Consider the following 22,075-nt stretch of genomic DNA (forward strand, 5'->3'; position numbering starts at 1 on the left):
TTGAGCAGTTTCAGATTCAGGGCAAAGCCTGTTTGACCTCGCTTGCCCTGGTTCTTGTGTATACTGCACTGGGAGCTGAGGACACCTTCTCACCACAGTGTTGTAACCCATTGGACTATCATCCTGACTTTTGGGGGCACTCCATCAAAAACTCGTATTTAGGGGGCCCACAAGATGATGGCTTAGTGGATAAAGATACTTGGCATGCATGCCTCACAACCTGAGTTGCATGTATATAGACACAGATACTCAGAGACAGACAGACAGACAGACAATGATAATGATACAATAATAAACAATTTTACCAGCTTTTATACAACCCACACTTGTTGTCATCTGCTTCTTGTTTTGTTGTCACAGACTTGGGGACAGAGAGTGTCAGTGGTACCCTCAGTTCACTTCAGCAGTGCAAGCCACAAGATGGTTTTGACATGTTTGCCCAGACCAGAGGAAACTCCTTGGCCGAACAGCGAAAGACGTATGTGGGGCTCTTTCAAGTGGCTTTCTGCAGATACTAGTGGGTGAGGGGATGTTGTCTTAGCCTGGTCACATTGAAAGGAGAAGTAGCCCTTTCTTTACCAGATCTAAGACCCCTAGAAACTTAAAAATATCAACGTGAGGACTTGTTAACTCCTAAAACTGAATGAGTGCCAGCCCCATCTCCCCTTCTCCTCTGCCCCAGGACTGTCTGTTCTGTTCCTCACAGATTGATTTCTCTTGTCTACAGCCCTCTCGGGGGCTGAGGAGAAATCCTACTTCCCTAATTCCCTCATTCAGCCCCTCCCCCAAAGTGGGCAACCAGACCTATTCTCAGCATACAACCTATTGAAGGAAAAACGAAAAAACAAAATACTTCAGGGCAGAGGCTTCTCCAAGCAGTTTGGGCAAGACAAGCCATACACAAATGGGGGTGCTGATTCTAAAGTGGACAGCCCCTGCATCTGGGAATAGTACACCATCCACTCAACCCAGTGAGGACTGGTACTTGTAACATAATGACCTTGCCTTCTGAAGCCTCTTCTTTTGAGGACTTCCAGAACACTTTTGACATCTTTCTCTTGAGCTTCAGTATTGTTACTCAAGGCAGGGATGTTTGAAAAGTATGGTATCCCAGGTCTTAGAGGACTGACTCTAGGCGTGAGCTGGTGCCAAAACTTACCTCCACACCTCATCTGCTGGGAGGGAGACAGCCAGAGTCCTTAGCTCTGCCCCAGGTCAAGATCACACTTGAGGCAAGCACTATGAGATAGGAAAAGATTACAGGTCACAGCACAGTTCTGCACCCACTGGGAGAGAGCTCATTTGCACTGCTTTTCTTCAGGGTCACCTATGAGGATCCCCAGGCTGTTGGAGGACTCGCTTCTGCACTAGACAATCGGAAACAGAGCTCAGAAATGGTAGGTCTTCAAGCCTGTGTTTTGCCCACAGTCTTCAGGAGATAAGGGGATAAAGACAGGCAGTTTGGGAAAGTTGGCTGGTAATTCAGCAGAAGATGGCAGAGACAGCCTAGGGAAGACATTATGGAGCACCTCTGGGTGGTGGGTAGTGCACTAATAAAATATTGATCCTCACAAGGAAAGTAGATGTTGATCTAAGCCACTCACTACTAGCCTGTCAAAGTAGTACCAATTCCAGGGAAGGCAGTTGAGGATCAGAATCTGTCTGTGAGGTGGCTTGGATAGTGTCCTGTCATACTCTGGGCCTGGAAAGAGTCAAGCCAAGAGTCAGAAGGTTTTGAAATAAAGGATGACATTAACTCCAAACCACAGCCAGTTCCTGTGAATAGTCAGATCCCAGGGGAGAAGGCTCCCAGGGGAGAAGGCAGTTTGTGTGTACTTGGTACATTTTCGCAGATACTTCTCTTTTGAGTTTGTCCAGGAAATGTATGGGAATCCATGCCTGTCTGCCTAGCAAGGAAGAAAAGGGCTCACAGGACCCCCTAGGCTGGAATGAAAGGGGACTGTGCCCACCCGTTCACTGAACAAGGAAGGGCCCTTTGCTTCCTAAAGCCAGATTTTAGCCTCCTGTAGTCTCTGTGTAAAGGGACTGGTGGGGGACAGGTGGGGACTCCCTTTCTGAGCTGGCATATGTACCTGTATAGTGGCTGCCAGGAGGTGCAGAAGAGCCCACCCACTGCCTTGATCTTAACATCCTGACATTGCACAGTGGTGGCCTACTGTGACATTGACCATCTTATACAGTAGTCTCTGTTCTTTCTCCCATTACTTAGACTATCTCTGCATTGAACCCAGATGGAGAATTAGAGAGACAGGCCAGGGGCCTCAGTATACTGCCTAGTAAAGATGAGGATGACCCCTCCTCCTGGCTCACGTCAATCTGGAGCAGCCTAGTCCTCCAGAAGGCTCTTTGCTCTCCACCCACCATGCTAGCGCATGTCCTGCTCTGACCCAGGCCATTATCAGTGCCCAGGCCCAGATCCAAGTCCAGGAGACGTGGTCTGTTTCTCACCCATCACCCTTTGAATGCGTGGCTTGGCCTGGCTCCCTGTTTGCAAAGGTCTTGCTGATTTCAGCAGATTTACCAATGATAATAGGCAGATTGCTGTTCCTGTTGTTACTGGGGCAAGGACTGGCCTCAGCAAGAAAGACTGACAGAACATGAGATGGTCATGTGTGTATTTATGTGTGAACACATCTGCAGGCTGTCCTGATCCTTCCTAGGCCATGCTGCCCTGGCATCGAGAACAAAGCAAAAAAGAGATGGTTGTATAGCCACAACCTACTTACTCTGCAAGTAAGAGCCCACCTCTAGTTAGACCATTTAAAGAAGCAGGAGAGGACTGGGAGATGACTCAGCAGGTAAAGGCACTTATTGCCAGCCTTATGCTTGACTTATATCTTCAGAACCACAAGGTGGAAAGAGGCAACTGACTCCTACAAGTTACCCTCTGACCTCTACCCACAGAGTGGCACACATGCCCATATATGCATGTACATGTGTACATACAAAATGAATAAGTTTTTTTAAAAGAATTATTTATTTATTTTATATATATGAGTACACTGTAGCTGTCTTCAGACACACCAGAAGAGGGCATCAGATCCTATGACAGATGGTTGTGAGCCACCATGTGGTTGTTGGGAATTGAACTCGGGACCTCTGGAAGAGCAGTCAGTGCTCTTAACCACTGAGCCATCTCTCCAGCTCATGAATGTTTTGTTTTGTTTTTTAATGCAGGAGCTCACTTAGCTAGTGTGTTCCATGTTCTGGGATCAGCAGCACCACCACAAACAAACACATAAACATAAGAAAGCAAGGGAGAACATGCTGCATTCAGCATTCAAGTCAAGAATTTAAGAAAAAAATACTCGGGCCACTAGGATGGAGAAAAGAAAAAAGCAGAGTTAGAAAAGGCTAGTTCTCTGAAAGTTGACCCCTTTAGCCAGGCATAGTAGCAACAACCATAATTCCAGAGGACTGAGACAGGGGGATTGGGAATGCCAGATCAACCTAGGGTAGAAAAAAGAAAAGAGAAGAAAGAAAAGAGAGAGTTAATCTGTCCACTCTGGTATCCCTATCAAGAGAAATCAGGCCTGGAGACCCGACCTCTCAGGCTGTTGGGAAGCCTCCAGGTGTTGGAGAGCAGTCAGCATGGACATTTTGTTATCCGGCCTAGGGGTGATTGACTTTTCCTTCTCTTTTTCAGGCATATAGGCAGGGTGTGTGCTAGGGCAGGGGTGGGAAGCATCAGATCACATTTCCTGTATGACAGAGGATCAAATCTGAACAATGCCTTTTCTCTTTAACAATATGTGGTATGACTTTTCTTTTTGGGACTTTTCTGTCCTTGGCCCAACAGAGAGGGAGAGGTGGGGACTCTGACCTGCAGCCCATAGACAGCTGGCTCATGACCCAAGGAATGGTGAGGAGCCAGAGCCGAGTCAGCTCGCTGCCCGCCCCAGCCCCTCACTGTGCAACAGTCGGCACCTTCCTCTTGCCACCTGCCCAGTCCTTGTGACTAGACAGAACACAGAGCCCTCCCTTGTTCTGGGTGCCAAATTCCCCTGTGTCTAAGTGGAATCTTCATAAGGCCCCAGACTTCCAGCTCCGAAAAGCCTTCCCTGGCATTCTACTGAACCTACGCCCCTGGGTCTTTGTGGGCTAGGGTGTTTGCAGCTTTGAAGGGAGCCTTTCCCTTCTCCAGCAGACTCTGGAGTTCTCGGCAGTATTCGTTTTTCCAGGATGAGCACAAGTAATCATGGCTTGTGCCCAATGGGAGGGGCCATTATAAGAGGACTCCAGCATATGGCCCGTCAGAGAAGCTTCCTCTTGCCCTGTGGCTGGAGATTTGGCAAGCGTAGGCTTGGTGGGCTTCTGTGGTATGATAAGAGTTTCACATTCGGCCTGGAGGTCTCTTGCATAAATGTACAGACGATAGTAAGAGAGGGAAAAGAGGGTAAAGCCACAAGAGCTTACATCACATGGCAGCCACTCTCATGGAGAGCTTTTGTGACAGAGGCTTGGGAGGGTCGTTCCCACCTTATCCATGCAGACGGTCCTGAGCTGGATCCCAGGCTGTTTGCCTCAGGTTGACCACTTCACCCCCAAGTACAGAGTCAAATCTCTAGGTGCGTGTGCTAGGGGTGGCACAGGTGAGGATGCAAAGAACTAAGCATGTGGACCTCTGCCTGCCAGACAAATGTGGTAAGTCAGATATAGATCTAGGCCTTGGTATCAGGCCAGGAGGGACCCAGGTGGGTGGGTGTCCATGTAGGACTTATAAGTGGCAGGCTGCTTGCAGCCCAAGGGCCACCTACTTAAGAAAGGATTAGGCCATGGATACAGACAGGGTCTGCAGACTAGTTCAGTGGTGCCGAGCTCTCCAGCTCCCTCAGCAGCACACACTCACCCAGAGTAAGAAAGCAGTTGTCTCTTCGATTGAAGGGCTGCCCCTGCAAGAGTGGGCCCTTCATTTTCTTCTGCAAGGTCAGGCTGGGACCTGGCCTTAGAGCAGGCTTCTTAAAACCGGATCTCAATTATCCAAATTGAGAAGACCTAGCTATGTGCCCTTGTGCCTGTTAGCCCTGCAAAAAAGGATACTGCCCTGCAAAATACCTGATGTGACCTGGGCAGCTGGTGATGGTGCCTGTCTTTGTCCACACAAGCTGTCTCTACTGTTCCTTTCCCGTATAGAGCCCAGTTTTCAACTTCTGAGAAACAAGCCCAACTAACAGCTAACTTAGTGTCTCACCTTCCTGCCTACAGTTTTTTTCCCCTGTTAAAACAATGTGTGTTAACTGCTTTGCCTTATTTTCTGTAGTATAGAAATCCTACCTTTCCAAACCTCTCGAGTACAAATTCTTCATATGGAAACTGTAGTGCTGAGTGAGACCAGGAGCTTTAGAGCACATGCGTCCCTTTGGGTTGGAGTGGAGTGTCACAGCGTTTCATGGCTCCTCTAGAGGTGGCTCCTAGTACAGACTTGCACCATTGGGCAGGTGGGTGTCCTTTTATGCTTGGAGCTGGGAACAACCGTGGAAGAGTTTTGTCCTCTCCTGGAACTTCAGGTATGAGGGGCAGCTTGCACAGTTAGGTTACTACACCAAGTGCGTTGGCAGGTGAATGTAGGCAAGATCTGGCTTGAGCCCAGGGTCAGCGGCCTGTCCTCTCCTCCCTTCCTAGCCTTTGGATCTTTTCTGCTACTTCTGGCTGGTGATCACATAGGACCATCTCCCACTTCCAGGATATAAGCAGGGAAATTCAGATCATGAAAGCTGGTATGGAAAAGCATGCTCCGGTTTCAGCACTGGGCAGTCTGAGACAGGAGGCTCATGGGATGAGCCAGCCTGGGCTACACAGACACCAGTCTAAGCTGAATAATGGGACCTAGTCATATACACACTCACACAAGTAGAAGACACCATGACGACAATAATAATCATGTAAAAGCAAGAACAGAAGTAATAGACTATTCCCTCACACTTGCTCATGGTCCTGTGTCACTCCCCAATACCAAAGGGTCAGGGCAAGGAAGAACAACAGTGGGTTCTAAAAAGGGGGGCTGGAGAGATGGCTCAACAGTTAAAAGCGCATACTGCTCCCGTAGAGAAGCTAAGTTCAGCTCCCAGAATCCACATTGGGCCACTCACGATGGCTATACCCACAGCTCCAGAGAACCTGATGCCCTCTTTTGTCATCCATGAGCACATGCACTTACATGAACATACCACCACACAGACAGACAGACAGACACACACACACAGACACACACACACAATTAAAAAAACAGTAATGAAAACCTATTGCTGTGATAGGCTAACACTAGTTATCTCCACTCTATAACCTGGCAGACACTCAGACTTAGCAAACCAAAGGAAAAACCAAAACCAACCAACCACCACCAACAACAAAAACCAAAAGAAGAAGAAGAAGAAGAAGAAGAAGAAGAAGAAGAAGAAGAAGAAGAAGAAGAAGAAGAAGAAGAAGAAGAAGAAGAAGAAGAAGAAGAAGAAGAAAACCAAAAACAGCTGGATCCAGTGGCAGCACCTCCCCTCCTCTGTTTCTAAGGTGGAGTGGCCCTGCCTGAAGCTCCTGACTTCTGTCCACCACCCAGAACCTAACCTGTCACCCTGCCATCAGAGATGCCTGAATCTCTTTGGACTTCATAGATGGGCTGGGTGTTGTTACCATGTGACTGGCTGCCATGTTCACTTGGGCCAGCATTTGGCCTTGGTCTCTGGGAGGGTATTCTGGGTGGAGTCCTTTCTCTTCACCTCCTCCTGTCCATCTCCCTCATCACTCTTCAACCTCCTCTAACAGCGTGCAGCTTGGACCAGCGTCCAAGAAGATGCTAAAACCATGGTGTGTGAAAACCACAGCTTCCTAGAAATCTGCGGGATGAGCCCCTCATGTGAAGGACACAGTGCTAAGGGCCCAGTGACTTGTTCAAAGCCACAGAGCAGGGCACACTAAGACTCCACCATGCTCCCTTCCCTCTATCAGCCAGGGAGAGTTGTGGGGAGGTGTTTCTTCCTTGTTCTGGGCCTCCACAGGCTATATTTTCCAGTGAGTGTACATGTTGAGTTTGGGTCTGGGTGTACCTATGTGGTGAGAGGGATACTCTGCCTGCTTCCCAGAGCAGGTCCATAGCTCTGCTCCTGTATCAGCCCCTTGCCTTCTGTTAGCCTAGCTGATAAGCAGCACCCACCTCCTCAGAATGTATCCTGAGGCCCAAGACACTCGGTTCCAGTGACCAGATGCCCTTGAGTTTCTACATTAGAACACAGAAACACAAACCTGGAAGATGAGGGATCCTGACTCAGGAGTGTTAGACTCAAAATACCACATTGCCGTCACCCGGTTCACAGATGAGGAATGGAGGCCAAGCCTTGTTGAAGGGCTCAGGCCAACTCCTCCACCTCCACCCACACGGCCGAGGCTTCTAAAACAGCAGAGGCTGGCTCTCCATATTGAAGAAATGGCTCAAAGAGCAATGACTTGCCCCCAGCCTGCAGCTGGGCACTGTGGCCCAGATGGAGCCCAGCTGCAGTGTCCTCCCGCTGTGCTGTCAAGGCTCTTTGCTGGCTTATATGATGTTAATTAACCCAAAGCTTCATGTATGGTGGGCAAGTACCCTACTTAGGAATTACTCCCTAACTCTCTACTTTTTATTTTTTTCTTTTCTTTTTTTTGTTGGTTTTTTTGTTTTGTTTTTGAGGCAGGGTGCTGGCTATCCTGGAACTCACTATGTAGACCAGACTGACCTTGAACTCACAAAAGATCTACCTGCCTCTGCCTCCCAAGCTCTGGGATCAAAGGTCTGCACCAACCACCAGGCTCAGCCTAGCCTCTCTACTTTTTTTTTTTTTTTTTTTTTTTTTTAAAGATTTGTTTATTTATTTTATATACATGAGTACTCTGTCGCTGTCTTCAGACACACCAAAACAGTACATCAGACTCCATTACAGATGGTTGTGAGCCACCATGTGGATGCTGGGAATTGAACTCAGGACCTCTGGAAGAGCAGTTAGTGCTCTTAACCACTGAGCCACTTCTCCAGCCCTACCTCTTTACTTTTTAACAATAAAAAAAAATTACAAGAAAAACCTGAAGGTTTTAGGCCTGTGACCCTTTAGAACTAGCAACACAGTGAAAATGCCCAGCCCTCCTGCAGGAGATTCTATATTCTGCCCCAACACCAAAGAAAGCTCACAGATATGACATCTCAGTTTCTTCTAGGTGGACTGAGATGGATAAGGCAAAAAGGGCCCACATATACTCTGGCAGCTGCCATGGCTGGCATGTCTTGTTGGAGAAATTATTTACTGTCTGAGCTGCGGACTAGGCCTGGCACATGTCCTCTGCAAGTCAGACACTGTGATTGCACATCCTGTTCCAGGAGTGTGTCAAGGTAGAAAGCCCCTCTCCCCCACCCACCCCTGCAGTCGTGAGCTAGCAGATTGCACCCACTGTGTCCTGATGTTCTCTGATGGTGAAGGCAGGCATCCGCCATGAGCACACAGACACAGCTACTGAGTATCCTTGTTCTCACCCCAAGTAATCATCTGCTTTGTCACTAGGACTCGTGTCACAGTGTGGGAGCTCCAGTTCAACAGTTTGAAGTGTCTGTGGCTTAAAATGGCAGCACAGAGAGACTCTGTCTAGTGATTAGTGACCCATTCTGAAAATGCTTGTGCTTGCCCACGGCAGGGTGAAGCTTGGGCACAGAGCATGTTCTCAGAGCCAGGCCACCCACTTGCTGAGAGGGGTGCTGCAGGCCTCTGCCCAGCATGTGCAGGGGCCACACCTTTAACCTGCAAAGCAGGAGCTGTCAATATGAGTTCTTTGTTCTCTTCCTTTTCAAGTGGAGTTTGGGATTATTTCTGTTGTCCTTAAAAATCATTTATACTGAGTCTTCTTATTGCCTATTTCAAGTTTACTTCTACCCTAGATTTTGACATTAGAATGTAGCCGGCTATGGACACAGCGCCATCTTTTTTTTTTTTTTTCCTTCTAGAAATACTGAGCTAATAATAAGCAAGGCTCCCAGGTGAGGCACCTCTCAGTCCCAGGGAAAGTAAAGAGGCAGGTTGCCCTGACTAAAGGCCATCACCTCATTGTCTAGGTGGGGAGCCAGCCTTTTTTAGCATGGCTCTAAAGGTCTAAAAGGCCTTTCACTTCTTATCCCATCATATCTGATAGCAACTTAAATCATTTCAGCTGCATATGTTTCTCAGAATCTCTGCTCAGGCCAACCATGACACCTCCCATACCCAGGTTTGAGGGGAATCTTGCCACACCCTGGGCATTCTGCTCAGAGCTCACAGTGGACTACTTTTCTTAACCACTGAAGCTTAGACAGGAGAAAAGGCAGACTAAAGGAGGCGTTTGAGGCTACTGAGTGGTATTTTTTCCTCAAAGGAGAGAAAGAAGACTAAAGCTCTCTGCTCTTTTTTGTCATCAAAGCCTTCGTTTTTAGCAGTGTTCCCCTTAGAGGCAGAGCGAGCCCGCTTTATGGAAGCAGGGCACTCCCAGCCAAGGGAGCACATGCCTCTGGCTTCTTCTCCCACTCACAAAGCCACCTTATGGAGCAGACAGAGCCCCAGGGCTGGGCTGCCCAGCCCTCCTGAGAACCGTGCCCCCTGCCTAGGCATGTTGCTACCCTAGTTCCCCTCTGTTCTCCTCAAGCCCCAAAGCCTGGGGTAGTCTTTACTGAGAGGACAGCTGATTCTCCTGTCATGGCTGCTACATGACTAGTCCTTTCTGAGATTAGGTGTTTGCAGCCCTGGCCTGAAAAGGCAAACTTGCATAAGCAAAAAGTTATCCATATCAAGAACACGTACTTCCCCGCCACCAACCCCTGCTTCTAATTTACCACCTCATTGCTCTCCTCGCCTGCCATTTCACACACAGCTGCCTGTGCTGCCTGTGCTGCCGTGTAGTTGTTTTGCTCTGTGTACATTTTGGTTTTGTTTGGGGGTTACTTTTGACGATTTACTTTGTTCTGGTGTTCTGTCTTCTTTTGCCTGGCTGTGTGGGGGCTGCCTGACCCCCGCCGCTTGCCGCCTCCGCCTTCATAGATTCCCGTTGCGCAGCCCTCTGTCATGGACGACATTGAGGTGTGGCTCAGGACAGACCTGGTGAGACTTGACTTCTACATTTGGTGTGTGGGTTGTGGCAAGGCAGGTGTTCTTCTGAGGACAGGCCTTGGGGCTGTGGCAGGGGCTCCACCTCCACAATGGTGGGTTGGAGGAGGGAGGCCAGGGACGCTCACAAAGCTCACCTTCCTTTCCAACAAGTGGATCTGGTGGTGCCGGCTCTGGGCACAGCCTCTCAGCCACACAGCTCCATACAGATGCGGGCAGGTCCCTTCAGTGTCTTACACTTGTGGACACTGGAGAGCCCAGCTCTAACCACTTGGAACACACACTGAATCCTCTGCAGTTTCTCTTACATGGCGGAGGTGTGTGTTTGAGTGGCTCTTCTGCTTGGCTGTTTTTTGTTTCATGCTGCTTTTTGTTTTGAGGGAGGAGGGTATTTTTGTGTTTTGGTTATTGTTTCCTTCCCCTTCTTCCCCTCAGTTGGGGAGTCAAGTCATTGTGTTGTGCATGCGAGGGGGGCAGGTGCTGCCTCCCAGCCCCCATTTTTTTCTTTTTTTCTTTTTCCCCTGACAAGCAGGTTAGGTGCTTGGTTTTATGCTCACCACCATCCCCGTTCCCACCATCTTCTCACACTTGTTTACAAGCTCCCCCCAAAATGAGCGTCTCTCCCGTCTTCTGGGATGGAGAGAAGATGGTGTCTGAAGATGGCCTCACGTCAACTCCCTGATCCTTTCAGAGCCTTTCACTCACAGCTGGGATGGAGGGGATTCAGTGGTGGCTACAGGCTTCTTGTGGCAACTTTCACAGCATTCTCCAGTCAGGGGCAAACACTGCCTCTTCCCCAGGAGGCCAGGCCTTCTAAAGATACAGCCCTGGGTGTCAGGGAAGGTTGAAAGTTCCCCTGAAATCCAGGAGTGCCTAGAAAGAAATATGTCCCTCACTGAGGCAGGAACAGAAAGTCTCAGGCCCTCTCCCAGACTAGACATAGTGTCATACATATATAAGCCCATTTTTCCATGTGGGAAATGAAGGCAGGAAGATTACAACTGTAAATCCAACTTTAGTTACTTGGTGAGTTCAAAGCCAACCTGGGCGCCATAGATCCTAAAGAGACAAGATTCAGAAAAGATTTGTTAGGAATGCTCTCAGCAAGGCAGTGATATATCAGGAGAAACCATGTAGCTCAGCCCTGCTGGTGAGGCCTGTGTATAAGTTTCTCTCTGTTCACATGTGATCCACTTAAGTGTGTGGGATGCACAGCCTCCATGGTGTTCACGTGTGACCCACTTACATGTGTGGGGTGCACAGCCTCCATGGTCTCTTTAGACAGCAGGAAAAGGAGCTTCAGTCCAGGGGAAGGCTGGCCCAGCTCCTTAGAGGCCGTGTGTGTGTGTGTGTGTGTGTGTGTGTGTGTGTGTGTGTGTTTAGGTGGCAGCTGCTCTGGCTTTCACTGCTGGAGTCAAGCATAGGCCATGCAGGCCCCAAGCAGCTCCTAGGTGTTAGTGTGGATAGCATTCTTCCAGAATCCTGTGCTGGCAGCACTGGTGTGCCTCAACCTCATGTTACCATGGCATCTCTCCTCAGAACCTGGTGTTGATGGGTGGGGTTCACCCTTCTGGCCAGGTAGGGACCAGCCTGCACCAATTTTGTATTTTTCTTTTTTGTCCTTTTAGGAGATCAAAATCTAGAATCTTTTTTGTTGTTTTGATTTAAGACAAAACAAACAAACAAAAAAGCAAAACAAAACAAAACAACAACAACAAAAAAAACCCTTTTTTCCCCCAAGATTACTCTTCCCCTCTCTAATAGGAAGAAAAGAAATCAGGAAGCAGGAAAAGTAGCCCTTCACTTGGGTAGCCATGCGGTGGGCATGGGTGGTGGGGTGGGCAGGGCAGGGATGAGCCCTAATGCCATTCTCTGCTCCATCCACAGAAGGGCGACGACCTGGAAGAGGGTGTCACAAGTGAAGGTAGGCCTGACCAGCGGTCTTACAGTCCTCCTGTGCCCTCATTCCTGACTCTCAGGACAACTGCACGAGCCGTGTGACGCTGGGCCTGAGTCCAGTCTTCATGGGGACTAAATTGCCCCAGACACACAGTGCAGGGCCTCTTGGGCACCTGGGCCTCAGCTGATGGTTAGGTGGGAGCACGGGCCTGGTTCTCCACCAAGGCTCCTGCCCTCTTCCCGTTCTGACCTGACCTCCTCTCCATCTCACCTTCTGTGCCTCATCCCTTGCTTCCTCTCCCCTGGATTCTTCCAGACCCCGTGGCAAAGACCAGTCTAAGGACCTGCCATTGTGCTAAGTGGCTGCCTGCTGCAGCCTTGCTCCAGCTTCTTCCTTGGGTCAGTGAGGGTGGGCCTGTGGTGTCTAAGCAGGTGCTGCTCCATTTTCTCAGCCCCGCCCTGTGCTGATCTGGGAGATAGAGCTCTGGGATCCTGAAGGGGCAGGGGCAAGGGCAGGTATGCTACACATACTTTTTTCTAGAGCCTTTCTATGAAGGGACTAAGGGCTGCTGGACCCTTTTCTCATCATTGGGGGCCCACAGCAATATATAGGGTCCTCCCCTCACTTACCCCTAATCCAGCATTCTGCTGTTCTATGTGCAGAGTCAGGAATAGGTGATTTCCCTTAGGCTGGTCCCCAGACTGGGATAGCCCAGAATAACATACGTTCCAACTGGTTGCTCTCCTGCCAGCATCCCTTTCATCCCCACTCCTGTACATATATACTTCCTGCCAGAGGGCAGCCAAGCCAGTGTTGTACTGGCTGGAGCTGGAGACCAGGTATGGGGCTCCAGCTAAGTGACCCCCAGCAAGCCCGGTCCTCAGTTTGGTTTGTATTGCAGAGTTCGATAAGTTCCTGGAAGAAAGAGCCAAAGCTGCAGAAACCGTTCCAGACCTGCCCTCACCCCCAACAGAGGCCCCTGCACCAGCCTCAAACACTTCAAACCGGAAGAAGCCAGAGCGGTCTGAGGATGCGCTCTTTGCCCTGTGATCTGTCCTGTGATTTGCCTCTCCCTGGCAGGTCACTTCTGACTCTCCCAGTGGACACTGGGCACTGGCCACTCCCCCAGCCTGCATACCTGTATCTCCATGGAAATGCCACTGTGTTTGCACCCAGGCCACCCTGGTCAGGACCAGCTTTGCCATCTTCTCCCTGGGTGGCAACAGCAGCACTGACCAGAGGTCCTGCCCTCTGTCTCCCTGAGGGCTCCCGTGGCCTTCGGTCTTCCCAGGAAGAACCAGTGGCGCAGCGCCGGGCAGGGTAGCCCCTTGACACTTTCTGGACAGAACTCCTGAACTGACCCCTCATCTTCCCTTCCTGCTTCTGCCTAGCTCCATGGCTTCCTTCAGGTGACACTCTGCTCCACTGGACCCCCCTTCTTCTGTCAAGGACTCTGGAATGCAGGGCTCAAGCGTTTGTAACTACAGGCTTGGTTTCCCTCCTCAGACCGTGTGGTACCTGTATGGCACTTAGTGTGTGTACTTGAGTGGACTCTGTGGGTTACTACATTGAAGGTCCCTCACATCCCTTTCTCCATCATCAGTCAGTTGCCAGGCCTGGGACCAAGACAGGGACCTGTGGCACTTGATGTGATAGCAGCAATGAGGCCAGCATGTGCCCTGCAGGTAGTAGACAGCTTACTCCAGGCCCGACATGCACACTTACACTCATACCTGGCCCTGGTATCTACAAAGGGTCATTTGCTAAAGCAACATGACTTTAATGCATCCATGACTAGACTTTGCCTTCAGCTGTCTCCACAAGCTATCTCTAGGCCCAGCAGAAGGTAGCTGTGTGCTGTGCCTGGAGGTTCCAGATGACCCGGAGCTATACTCCACTTCACTCCTCTCCTCTCCCTGACATGATGTCAGCCTTCATGGCTGTCCCCACCTCACATATTCCCCAGCCAACAGTTTCATTCTGAAGCTTGATAACAGCTCTGCCTGAGCAAATGAGAGTTGGTGACACCTGCTCCCGTCCAGTGTCCTTGCTGGTTTATTTCCTGGCTCTGAGCAAATGACTCAGTGCCATGTGGATCTTGGTCTAGCTGCTGCTGCCTAGAAAAAGGAAATTGCTGCTCAGCTGTTACTACATACTATGCAGGTCACCACACTTCCTCACCCACTGTTAGGAGGGCCCAGTGCTTTACCTGTTGCCGTCAGAGCTCCCACCCCAGTAGGGAGAGGGAACTGGGCTGCACCTGCAGTCAGATCAGTGTGCATCAGCGTTCTGTGCAGCTCTGAGGAAGGGGCTGCAGCCCTGGCTGAAAACAAAAATGGCCTTCGCCAGGCCCAACCCAGCACCTCTCCTTCAGCAGTCTCTGGAAGGTCTGGCGAGGCCTCATCTGGCAGGACCTATGGAGGATGTCATTCTGGCTTGCAAAAGGCATCCGGGAAGCCCCTCCTGTAGGGAGCTCAGCTGACCTGCTAAGTGGCCAGACCTCTCTGAGCACCTGGCTCACCTCCACCCTCCATTCAGGACCCTTGGCCAACCAGAGCTTCTCTCTCAGTGTTTCTCAAGGGCAGAGGCCTCAAAGGCTAGCTTGGCTGCTAAGGCCTCTGAAGGCTTGTCACAGCAGAGGAGGCTGGGGAGCCCAGTGTGCCTGGAAGCTTGGCCTTTGGCACAGTTCTAGAAGGGTTGTCTGCGAGGGTCAGCTGCACACAGCCTACAAGAGTTAGCCATGTGGGCAGTAGCAATCATGCTAGCGCCTCTGAATTAAGAGGCTGCCCCTGTTTATGGATCATATAGAAAGGAAGATAGCCTTCCATCAGGGAGAGAGACTGATGTGGGGGCCCACCCTGGGGGTTCCCAACAAGGCTGTTTCTAGTACCAGTGTCCAGAGCTGTCCCCTGACCTCCTGACTGCAGCTGCTGGGTCTTGCTGAAGCTAATCTGCTGTGGGAACAGCAGGTACTCAAGGACTCCCACCAGCCATCAAGAGGCTACTTTTCTGGCTGGGAGCAGCCCAGCTGATGGTTTGGTTTGTGTTCTTCACATTGTGTCTGGAGGTAGTCTGCCTTACTTGTGGGCTGAAGTGACATGTGCCTAAGGCCTCTACCAGAAGCAAGATTGGGCCTGGGGGCCTGGGGAGGGGGTCTGAAGGGGCTTAACTCTTGTGAATTGTCCTGTCCTGAGGACTCTTTCCTACCTGTTCCCTACCATCTGTGGGCAAAGTCCTTAGAAGCTGGGCCCTCTTAAGCCAGCAGCATCTACAAGTGTTAGAAATCACAGATAGAGTGTGTACTTAATTACACTAAATGATTGCCGGGGCTCCTCAGAAGCACTAATTACACCTGATTATAGGTTAAAATATTTATTTTGTCAAAATATTTTCTTGAGGATGTATTTAACCTTTTCTTGTTCATTGTGTGCTGAAGTGTGAAGACTGCTTCTTCCTACCTTTTTGGCCGTCAGGCAGCAGTGAAGGAAAGTCACCAGGTGCCCTAGAGTGACCTCTGCCCAGGTACCAAGAAGGCAGGCTGGGGTTGGGCTGAGAGTCACCAACTCGTTTATCTGTACATGGTCTTGGGGGTTTGGAGCCAAAAGAGCTTCTTGGTAGCTGTGGCCAGGTCTAGCTTCCATTTACTCTCTCAGTCCCTCAGTGTGAGTGACTGTGACTTGGCTCATTACCTGTGTCCTCCCCACCTGGCCCATGCTGTCTGCCACAGCATTGCTCAGTCGGGAAAGTGGTGGCTGGGCCCTAGTGGCCCAGGGGCAGTGAGCTCCTTAGTTCTCCCACAAAGCTTCCCTGCTACTGTCCTCTGACTGATGGGCTCTCACTCTGGGGGCCAGGTCAGCCCTAGGTGGCAGGGAGGGCAGAATAAGGGCCTTGTTTCCTGCCTGGCCGGTCTGCAGCCTCCTGTGGTCTGCTGTTGGGATGCCTGGGGTCTCCCTGTGTGCTCAGCTACACAGGAGGCCATAGGGGGAATATGTCTCCACTTGGAGAGCTTCCCTTTGTGGCCCTCTGGAACCTACGTAGCCCAGTGCCCATCCCCAGCCCTCCCTGTTCATGGGGTCTAAGATAGGCTTCCCCTGGCTCCTAAGAACAACTGTCACCCTATGTCCTAACTGCTCCTGTCACACACCCTCAGACTCTGGGAGAGCTGGGGTGGAATTTCTTCCTAAAGTTTGCACTTCCTTTGTGAGGATCTGAGGATCTTTGGAGCTGCTGAAAAGATGGTATTGAGTTTGTTACCTGTTGTCTCATAAGTCGGATTCTTGTCCCTGTCCTATGTTCTGTGGGTAGAGCTGGTACTGGAGGGTGGCTCAGAGTGACAGCTAGTGTGTCCCCCCACCCCACTGGCTCTACTTCCAAACACTGTCTCTAATTTGTGTTCTTGCATGTAAAGTACTCTACAATAAATAGTTGAACCAGCCCTTCCTGTGTGATGTCTGATTGGCCTGGCCATTCAAAGGGCCCGGAAGTTAGCCCACCTGACTCCTTTAAAAAAATTTTTTTGTGTTTATGTGTGTTGTCTGAGTGTAGGTATATACACTTACTAATGCAGGTGCCCACAGAGGCTAGGAGAAGGTGCTGGGTTCCCTGGAGCTGAGTTGGAAGGTGGTTATAAGCCTCTGTGTGGGCCCTGAGAACCTAACCCCAGCTCTCTGCAAAAATGTGTGTTCTCTAATCAGTGAGACATCTCTCTAGCTCCCACCTGCTTTTTAATTTTATTTCACGTTTTGAGATAGGGTCCTACTATGTAGCCCAGGCTGGCCTCTAACCCAGAGATCCTCCAGCCTCTGTTTCCCAAGTACTGGGATTAAAAGTCTGGGCCAGAAGCCCAGCACCACATGCCTTCATGGAGGGGGCAGTTGCAGACTGCTCTCCTTAGCTCCCTGAGGCAAACTCCTGCAAACCAGCAGACTTTGGGGAAGGGGGCAGGTGTACATTTACTCTGGCAACCTAAGAGCCATAGCCTGGGTGTGATGGGTTTTCCTTTGACTCTGATATGGCAAGGTCACTCATCCTGGCTCAGAGCAACCCAAACCCCTCCACCTGGGTTTCTGCTGGAAACGCCTCAGAATCTTCTACAAAGCCGTGCCAAGCACCAAGTCCTCGAGCCTTGGCTCCTGGAGAGTTGGCCCCTCTTCCAAGTTTTGTCCTTTAGAATCTACAGTTCACACCACAGATACAGTGTACAAACTTTAAATGTACATTTGGATGGTTTCAACCAGGAATTAGAGGGTTGGTTGTGTGACCATCACGATTTTAGAAGCTCCTTGTCCCCACAAAGCAATTCATCTCTGCCCCTCCCCCGTCTTCCTTCCTGTGGGGCTCCTGTGCTGTTCTGCCCCAATGCACTATTCTGATGTAGTGTCCCTTAGGATTTGGCCTGTCAGCCCTGAGCAAAGGGACCAAGTGGAGAGACAAGAGTAGGTGGATCCAGGTGCCTATGCCTATGTCTCCTTTAGCTTGAGGTCTTGAAACCCTCCAGACCCTTCACCTCTTGGATTTGAGGGTGGAACTCAAGTGTAGTAAGTGTATCAAACTTGTGTGTCCCTGGCTAACGTCTGCAGCCAGTCACCATGCTAGAAAAGTTGGGGCTGGGAAAAGCCACAGACTTGCTTTTGGACACAGAGATTAACATAACTGTTGCTTAGACCCAAACTCCAGTCTTCTGGATAAGCAGCAGATGAAGGGCTCAGGAGGCACAGGCTGATAGGGGTCCCAACAACCACTAACCCAGACCGGGGTGTCTGCACTCAACACCCTAAGGCCCACTGTCACCCCAGGATTCAGGAGCTGAGACTCTGACCAGGTGGAGTGAATTGCAAGCCCTCAAACAGGAGAAAAAGAGGAGTGAACCCTTGCAGCAGAGGATGGCCACAACCCAGATCCTGCTGAGCAAACAGCAGGGGCTGAGTGCATTCTGTGTCTTAGCTCTGTGCTAGCCAATGGGGCATTAAAGAATCCAGAACCCGGTGAAGAGCAGGTGGGCGGAGTCTGCTCTGGCTCAAGAGGCCCAAGTGCACTTTCCCTTTAGTGTTTCTTATGCCTACGGGCTAGTACTCAGCCCCTGCCCTTGGGGAACTTGAAGCCTTGTTCAGTTCCCAGAACCAAGGCCCCTCCTCTGCTGAGAGCTAGAGAACTCTTGTGGCCTGCAGGGAGGAAGGCTCTGGCACTGCTAGGGTAAGCTGGCCAGACCAGGAGGGAGGGCAGGGTGGTCATGCAGCTATGATCTGGCTGACAATTCTCAGAGGAGGGACTTTGCAACCCCTAGTGGGCACTTGCCAAAGTGTGGTTTCCCAATAGACTAAGAGATGTTCCTGTAAAGTAGGGATTCTGTGAGAGGAAACAAATGCAAGAAATGTTGGAGAAAACTGGTACCAGGCCCTCTTTGTCAGGATGGAGTCTGTGGCCCAAAAGCCTCACTTAAAGGGTGTTGGCTGTGGCAGAAATTGGTTAATGAGTCAGAAGGAGGAATGGGTTTCGGGGGCAGCTGTATACAGGTGCCACCTATATATTAGGCTAGATGCTTGTTCTTTGTCTTGGCTCTGCTTCCTCAGGGTTGGCTCTGCTATAACACACTGGACATTGCCAGCAGCTCCAGGCCTCTTTTCAGTGGTTTACACAAAATACCAAGAACTCACTTTCAAACGCCTGACTGTTAGAGGAAGAAAACCTTCACAAGGTCTACAGCATGGGTGCGTGTAGCCCCTGGGATACATATGGACAGACACAAACTTCTAGCTCTTTTTTCCTGCTAGGCTTTGCTGCCTTCCCTCTTCTGGAGTCCCATCTTGATGATGGCCCCACCCAGCAGTCTTCACTGAAGCTCCTGATGTGAAAGGAGCTTCACCATCAATAAACTTTTCAAGGAAAACATGTCTTCTGGATCTTGGACAGGAACAGAACCAGAGACCTTAGATAGGCACGATTCCCAGGAAGTGCTGCGATATTCAAGGAAGCTATTAGTTTGTTCTTTCATGGTCTCTGGAAGGCTATGTTCAGGTCTCTAGGACCATGTCCTGAGCATCTCAGTAGGTCAGGTCTCTGAGTGGAATGGGTTGGGGTAAGATCCCAGGGAAAATAAGGACAGAAAAAGGAGCCCACACATTGGCTCAAAGGACAGCTAGTTGTCAGTGTGGTATGGCCTGAAATCCAGGTGAAACATTCTGTATTTTAACCTGTCACAGTCCTTGCAGCAGATTGTTTGGCTTGTCTCCTGTGCACCTCCCCTTCCATTTTGAGGGCCTCCCTGAATCTCTGAGCAGATACTGCAATCCCTTCCCTTTTGCCTAAAACTCTAATGAGAAGTACCAGTTGAAATGTAAGAGATGGGAGCTGCCAGGCTCGTGTCAAACACAGACCTCCTGCTTCATCCTTCTGATTGCTGGGAGTATAGCGAGAAGGATGGCACTGCCCCTCTGCCAGACCCAGAACATCTACTCAACGAGGTCAAAGTGAGTTGTAGTGGTCAGAGTGTCAGAAGACACAGGGCCTGGAAAAAAAAAAACCCCACTTAGCACATGGGCTTCCCTCCTCTGTTCATCCTATACTATTTTTCTATAAGGGCTCTTTACACCTCCAAAAAACCTGGGAGATGGAGACTCTGATCTTTTCTCCTCATAGTGGGTCTTGAATAAACCTGCTTCTTCAGATTAGACGCTGCTCCTGGGTTTGGACCTGGAATTCAACAGTAACTCCCTTAGGCTGGACTTGACTGGTGGCAGGTGATGTCATCAATTGATGTACTTTGCTCTCCTCTGGGACTCAAGAGTGTGCCGCTGGCTCCCCCACCCCAAATAGTCAGCATTTCCCCCTCCCCATTTGTGAGCTGAACCCCTCACTGTGCACGGGCTGTGGGCACACCCAACCCTCGTGTGGAGATCCATCAAGAGACTGCTGATAATGCCAAGCAGGTACCACAGTGGACTGAATGCAAAGCCTCAGAGAGTGTTAGACACTTCCTGGACAGCTCACACCAGAAGTCGACTCTAATGAGACCAGCCTTCCTTCATCTAGGGCCAGCATTCTCAAGTCAGCAGTCCCCTGTATAAAATGATATCAGGAGACTAAGCCCTCCCAGGTGGCTCTGGACTCTTGGCAGTCTATTTCCACTGCCTGGTTCTCTACTCCCTGCCCAGGCCGGCCCAAGATTAGTTCCTGCAGGCGAGAAAGATAACGGGGTAATGCAGAATGGCAGCAGCCTCCAACCCAGCGCCTGCCATTCCACGCACCACCGAACTCCCAACATTGAAGGCACTGCTGAACAGAGAGGTCCTGTTGCTCAAGGCTCAGTATCTCCAGTGCTTAAAAGGTGGGGACCAACCGGGAGGTGCATGCTGGTCCCCCAGGTATCGAAGCTGGAGCAGGCACAGAAATCTGCACTTTGGAAGCCATGCTTGCAGTGGAGCAGTCCCACCAGACAGAGCTCGTATCCTCAGGTCATACCGCCCCGCCCCGGGTCGAACGGGCGCTGGGCACGTGACCAGAGCTCGAGTCCCGCAAGCGCACGCTGACGCCGCGTCACCCCACTCTGGGCCCTGCACCCATTGGCTGCGGCGCCGTGAACGGGGCCTGTCCTCTGGCACCAGGAGTCGGGGTCGCCGCGCTGCTCACTCCACACTGCGCACTGCGACTGTCCCCAATTCAAGACAACTTTGGGCAGCGCTGCGGAGTCCTAGGCAGGTCACTTCGCCTCCAGCCTCAGTTGTCTCATCTGTAGAATGGGAAGGGAGCAGACGTCTTCCTAAGGCTTTTGGGAGGATTGAATGAGTTAATAAAAAAAAAAAAAAAAGTATTCGGCATGTCACAAGCATGCCCCATGACTGCACAATGCTGAGCCTGCTGACCCAGGTAACTATCGGTCAGGCTGAGATCCCGCCTCTCCCAGGCTCCCCAGACCAGTTTGTGTGCTGAGCGCCAAAGCTCCCAGCAAGGCAGTCCAGAGAGCTTTGCTTGGAGGTCTGGGGTGTTTGAGACAGATCACCAACTTCCTCTGAAGTTTTCCAAGCTTTCCCCACGGGGAAAGCTGCCCCTTGGCTGCTGCCCTAGTAAACCCAATCTGTGAAACAGAGATTTGTGTTGATGATCTGATCTCCCACCTTGGGCTTTGCTCCACAGGGGCTTGGCTTTTCTTTCCTTTTCTTCCTGCCTTTCTTTTCTTTTTTCTTTTTTTTTTTTTTTTTTTTCCTTTCTTCCTTCCTTCCTTCTGGCTTTTTGAGACAGTAGCCCTGCAGCAATGAGATGTGTATTTGTGGATGTATAGGCTTTATTCGGTTCCGGAACGAGGCAGATCTGCTGTGGTGACTCCAAACACCTTGCCCTTTTCTGCAGAGACAGTTCTAATAACTTGACCGGGGGTGGGGGGGTGGGGGGTGGGGGTGGGGAGGTGGGGGTGGGTGGGTGGGGGAACACCAGTGACCTTGGCTACACACTACACACGCAGGTGAGGTGCTGGTTCGGCCGACCACTGGAGACCCTCACCCTTCTGGCTGGGACAGGTTGTTTGAGTTTCCAGGAAACTGGGTGTCTTCTGACAGTGGAACATGGCAGGTTGATCGCAAAGCAAGGGTTCCATGTGTGATTTACAGCCCCCGCAACCCCTGTGCACCCTATTCTATGTAATTTTCTAGCAGCTGCTCTGAGGAAGGAAAAAAATGCGTCCAGGTGAAGCCCAGGCACACACTCCCTCCTTACCCTAAAAACATCTAACTCTATTGGTTGGTGAGAGCAGCCCCCAGCCTGTGTATCTGCAGTCTGAGCAAGGAATCCCTCGGGAGGCCTGGGGCCCTGACCCTCCCTGGTTGACTCCTGGGTTCTGCTGTTGCCTCCCCACTTGCAATCCCTCTGGATCGGAATGGTCTATTTCAATGCTCCCGGAAGAACCTATCCTCTTCTCCCTGCTTTACCTGTTCCTAAGTCACAGGGCCCAAGGTTCACTTCTCAGTCCTCATTTAGGCAGCTGGCCTGGCCACAAGTCATGCATGTTCCAGGCAGCTGGACCTCTGTTACAGAATTCCGGCTTGACCTTGGGATCTACATTTTTTTTTCTAGGTTTTTC

The 22,075-nt window shown here is 50.6% G+C and overlaps 1 protein-coding gene across 5 annotated transcripts in view; it reads left to right on the top strand.

The window, feature by feature from the left end:
- Window positions 1-16,441, top strand: part of Tom1l2 (target of myb1 like 2 membrane trafficking protein) — a 122,169-nt gene extending 105,728 nt beyond the window's left edge. The window contains exons 11-16 of one of the 5 annotated variants that reach the window (XM_034507378.2): window positions 361-478; window positions 1,322-1,397; window positions 3,821-3,883; window positions 10,041-10,100; window positions 11,994-12,030; window positions 12,908-16,441. In XM_034507378.2, the coding sequence (XP_034363269.1) occupies window positions 361-478; window positions 1,322-1,397; window positions 3,821-3,883; window positions 10,041-10,100; window positions 11,994-12,030; window positions 12,908-13,056 (503 nt within the window). In that variant the 3' untranslated portion in view covers window positions 13,057-16,441. Of the gene's footprint in view, window positions 1-360; window positions 479-1,321; window positions 1,398-2,661; window positions 2,894-3,820; window positions 3,884-10,040; window positions 10,101-11,993; window positions 12,031-12,907 lie in introns of those variants that run through there. The other 4 variants (XM_076936718.1, XM_034507379.2, XM_034507380.2 and 1 more) reach the window with 4 other exon arrangements.
- Window positions 16,442-22,075: the final 5,634 nt, after the last annotated feature.

Source organism: Arvicanthis niloticus, chromosome 6 (assembly GCF_011762505.2).
Source record: "Arvicanthis niloticus isolate mArvNil1 chromosome 6, mArvNil1.pat.X, whole genome shotgun sequence".
NCBI classification, from domain to species: domain Eukaryota; kingdom Metazoa; phylum Chordata; class Mammalia; order Rodentia; family Muridae; genus Arvicanthis; species Arvicanthis niloticus.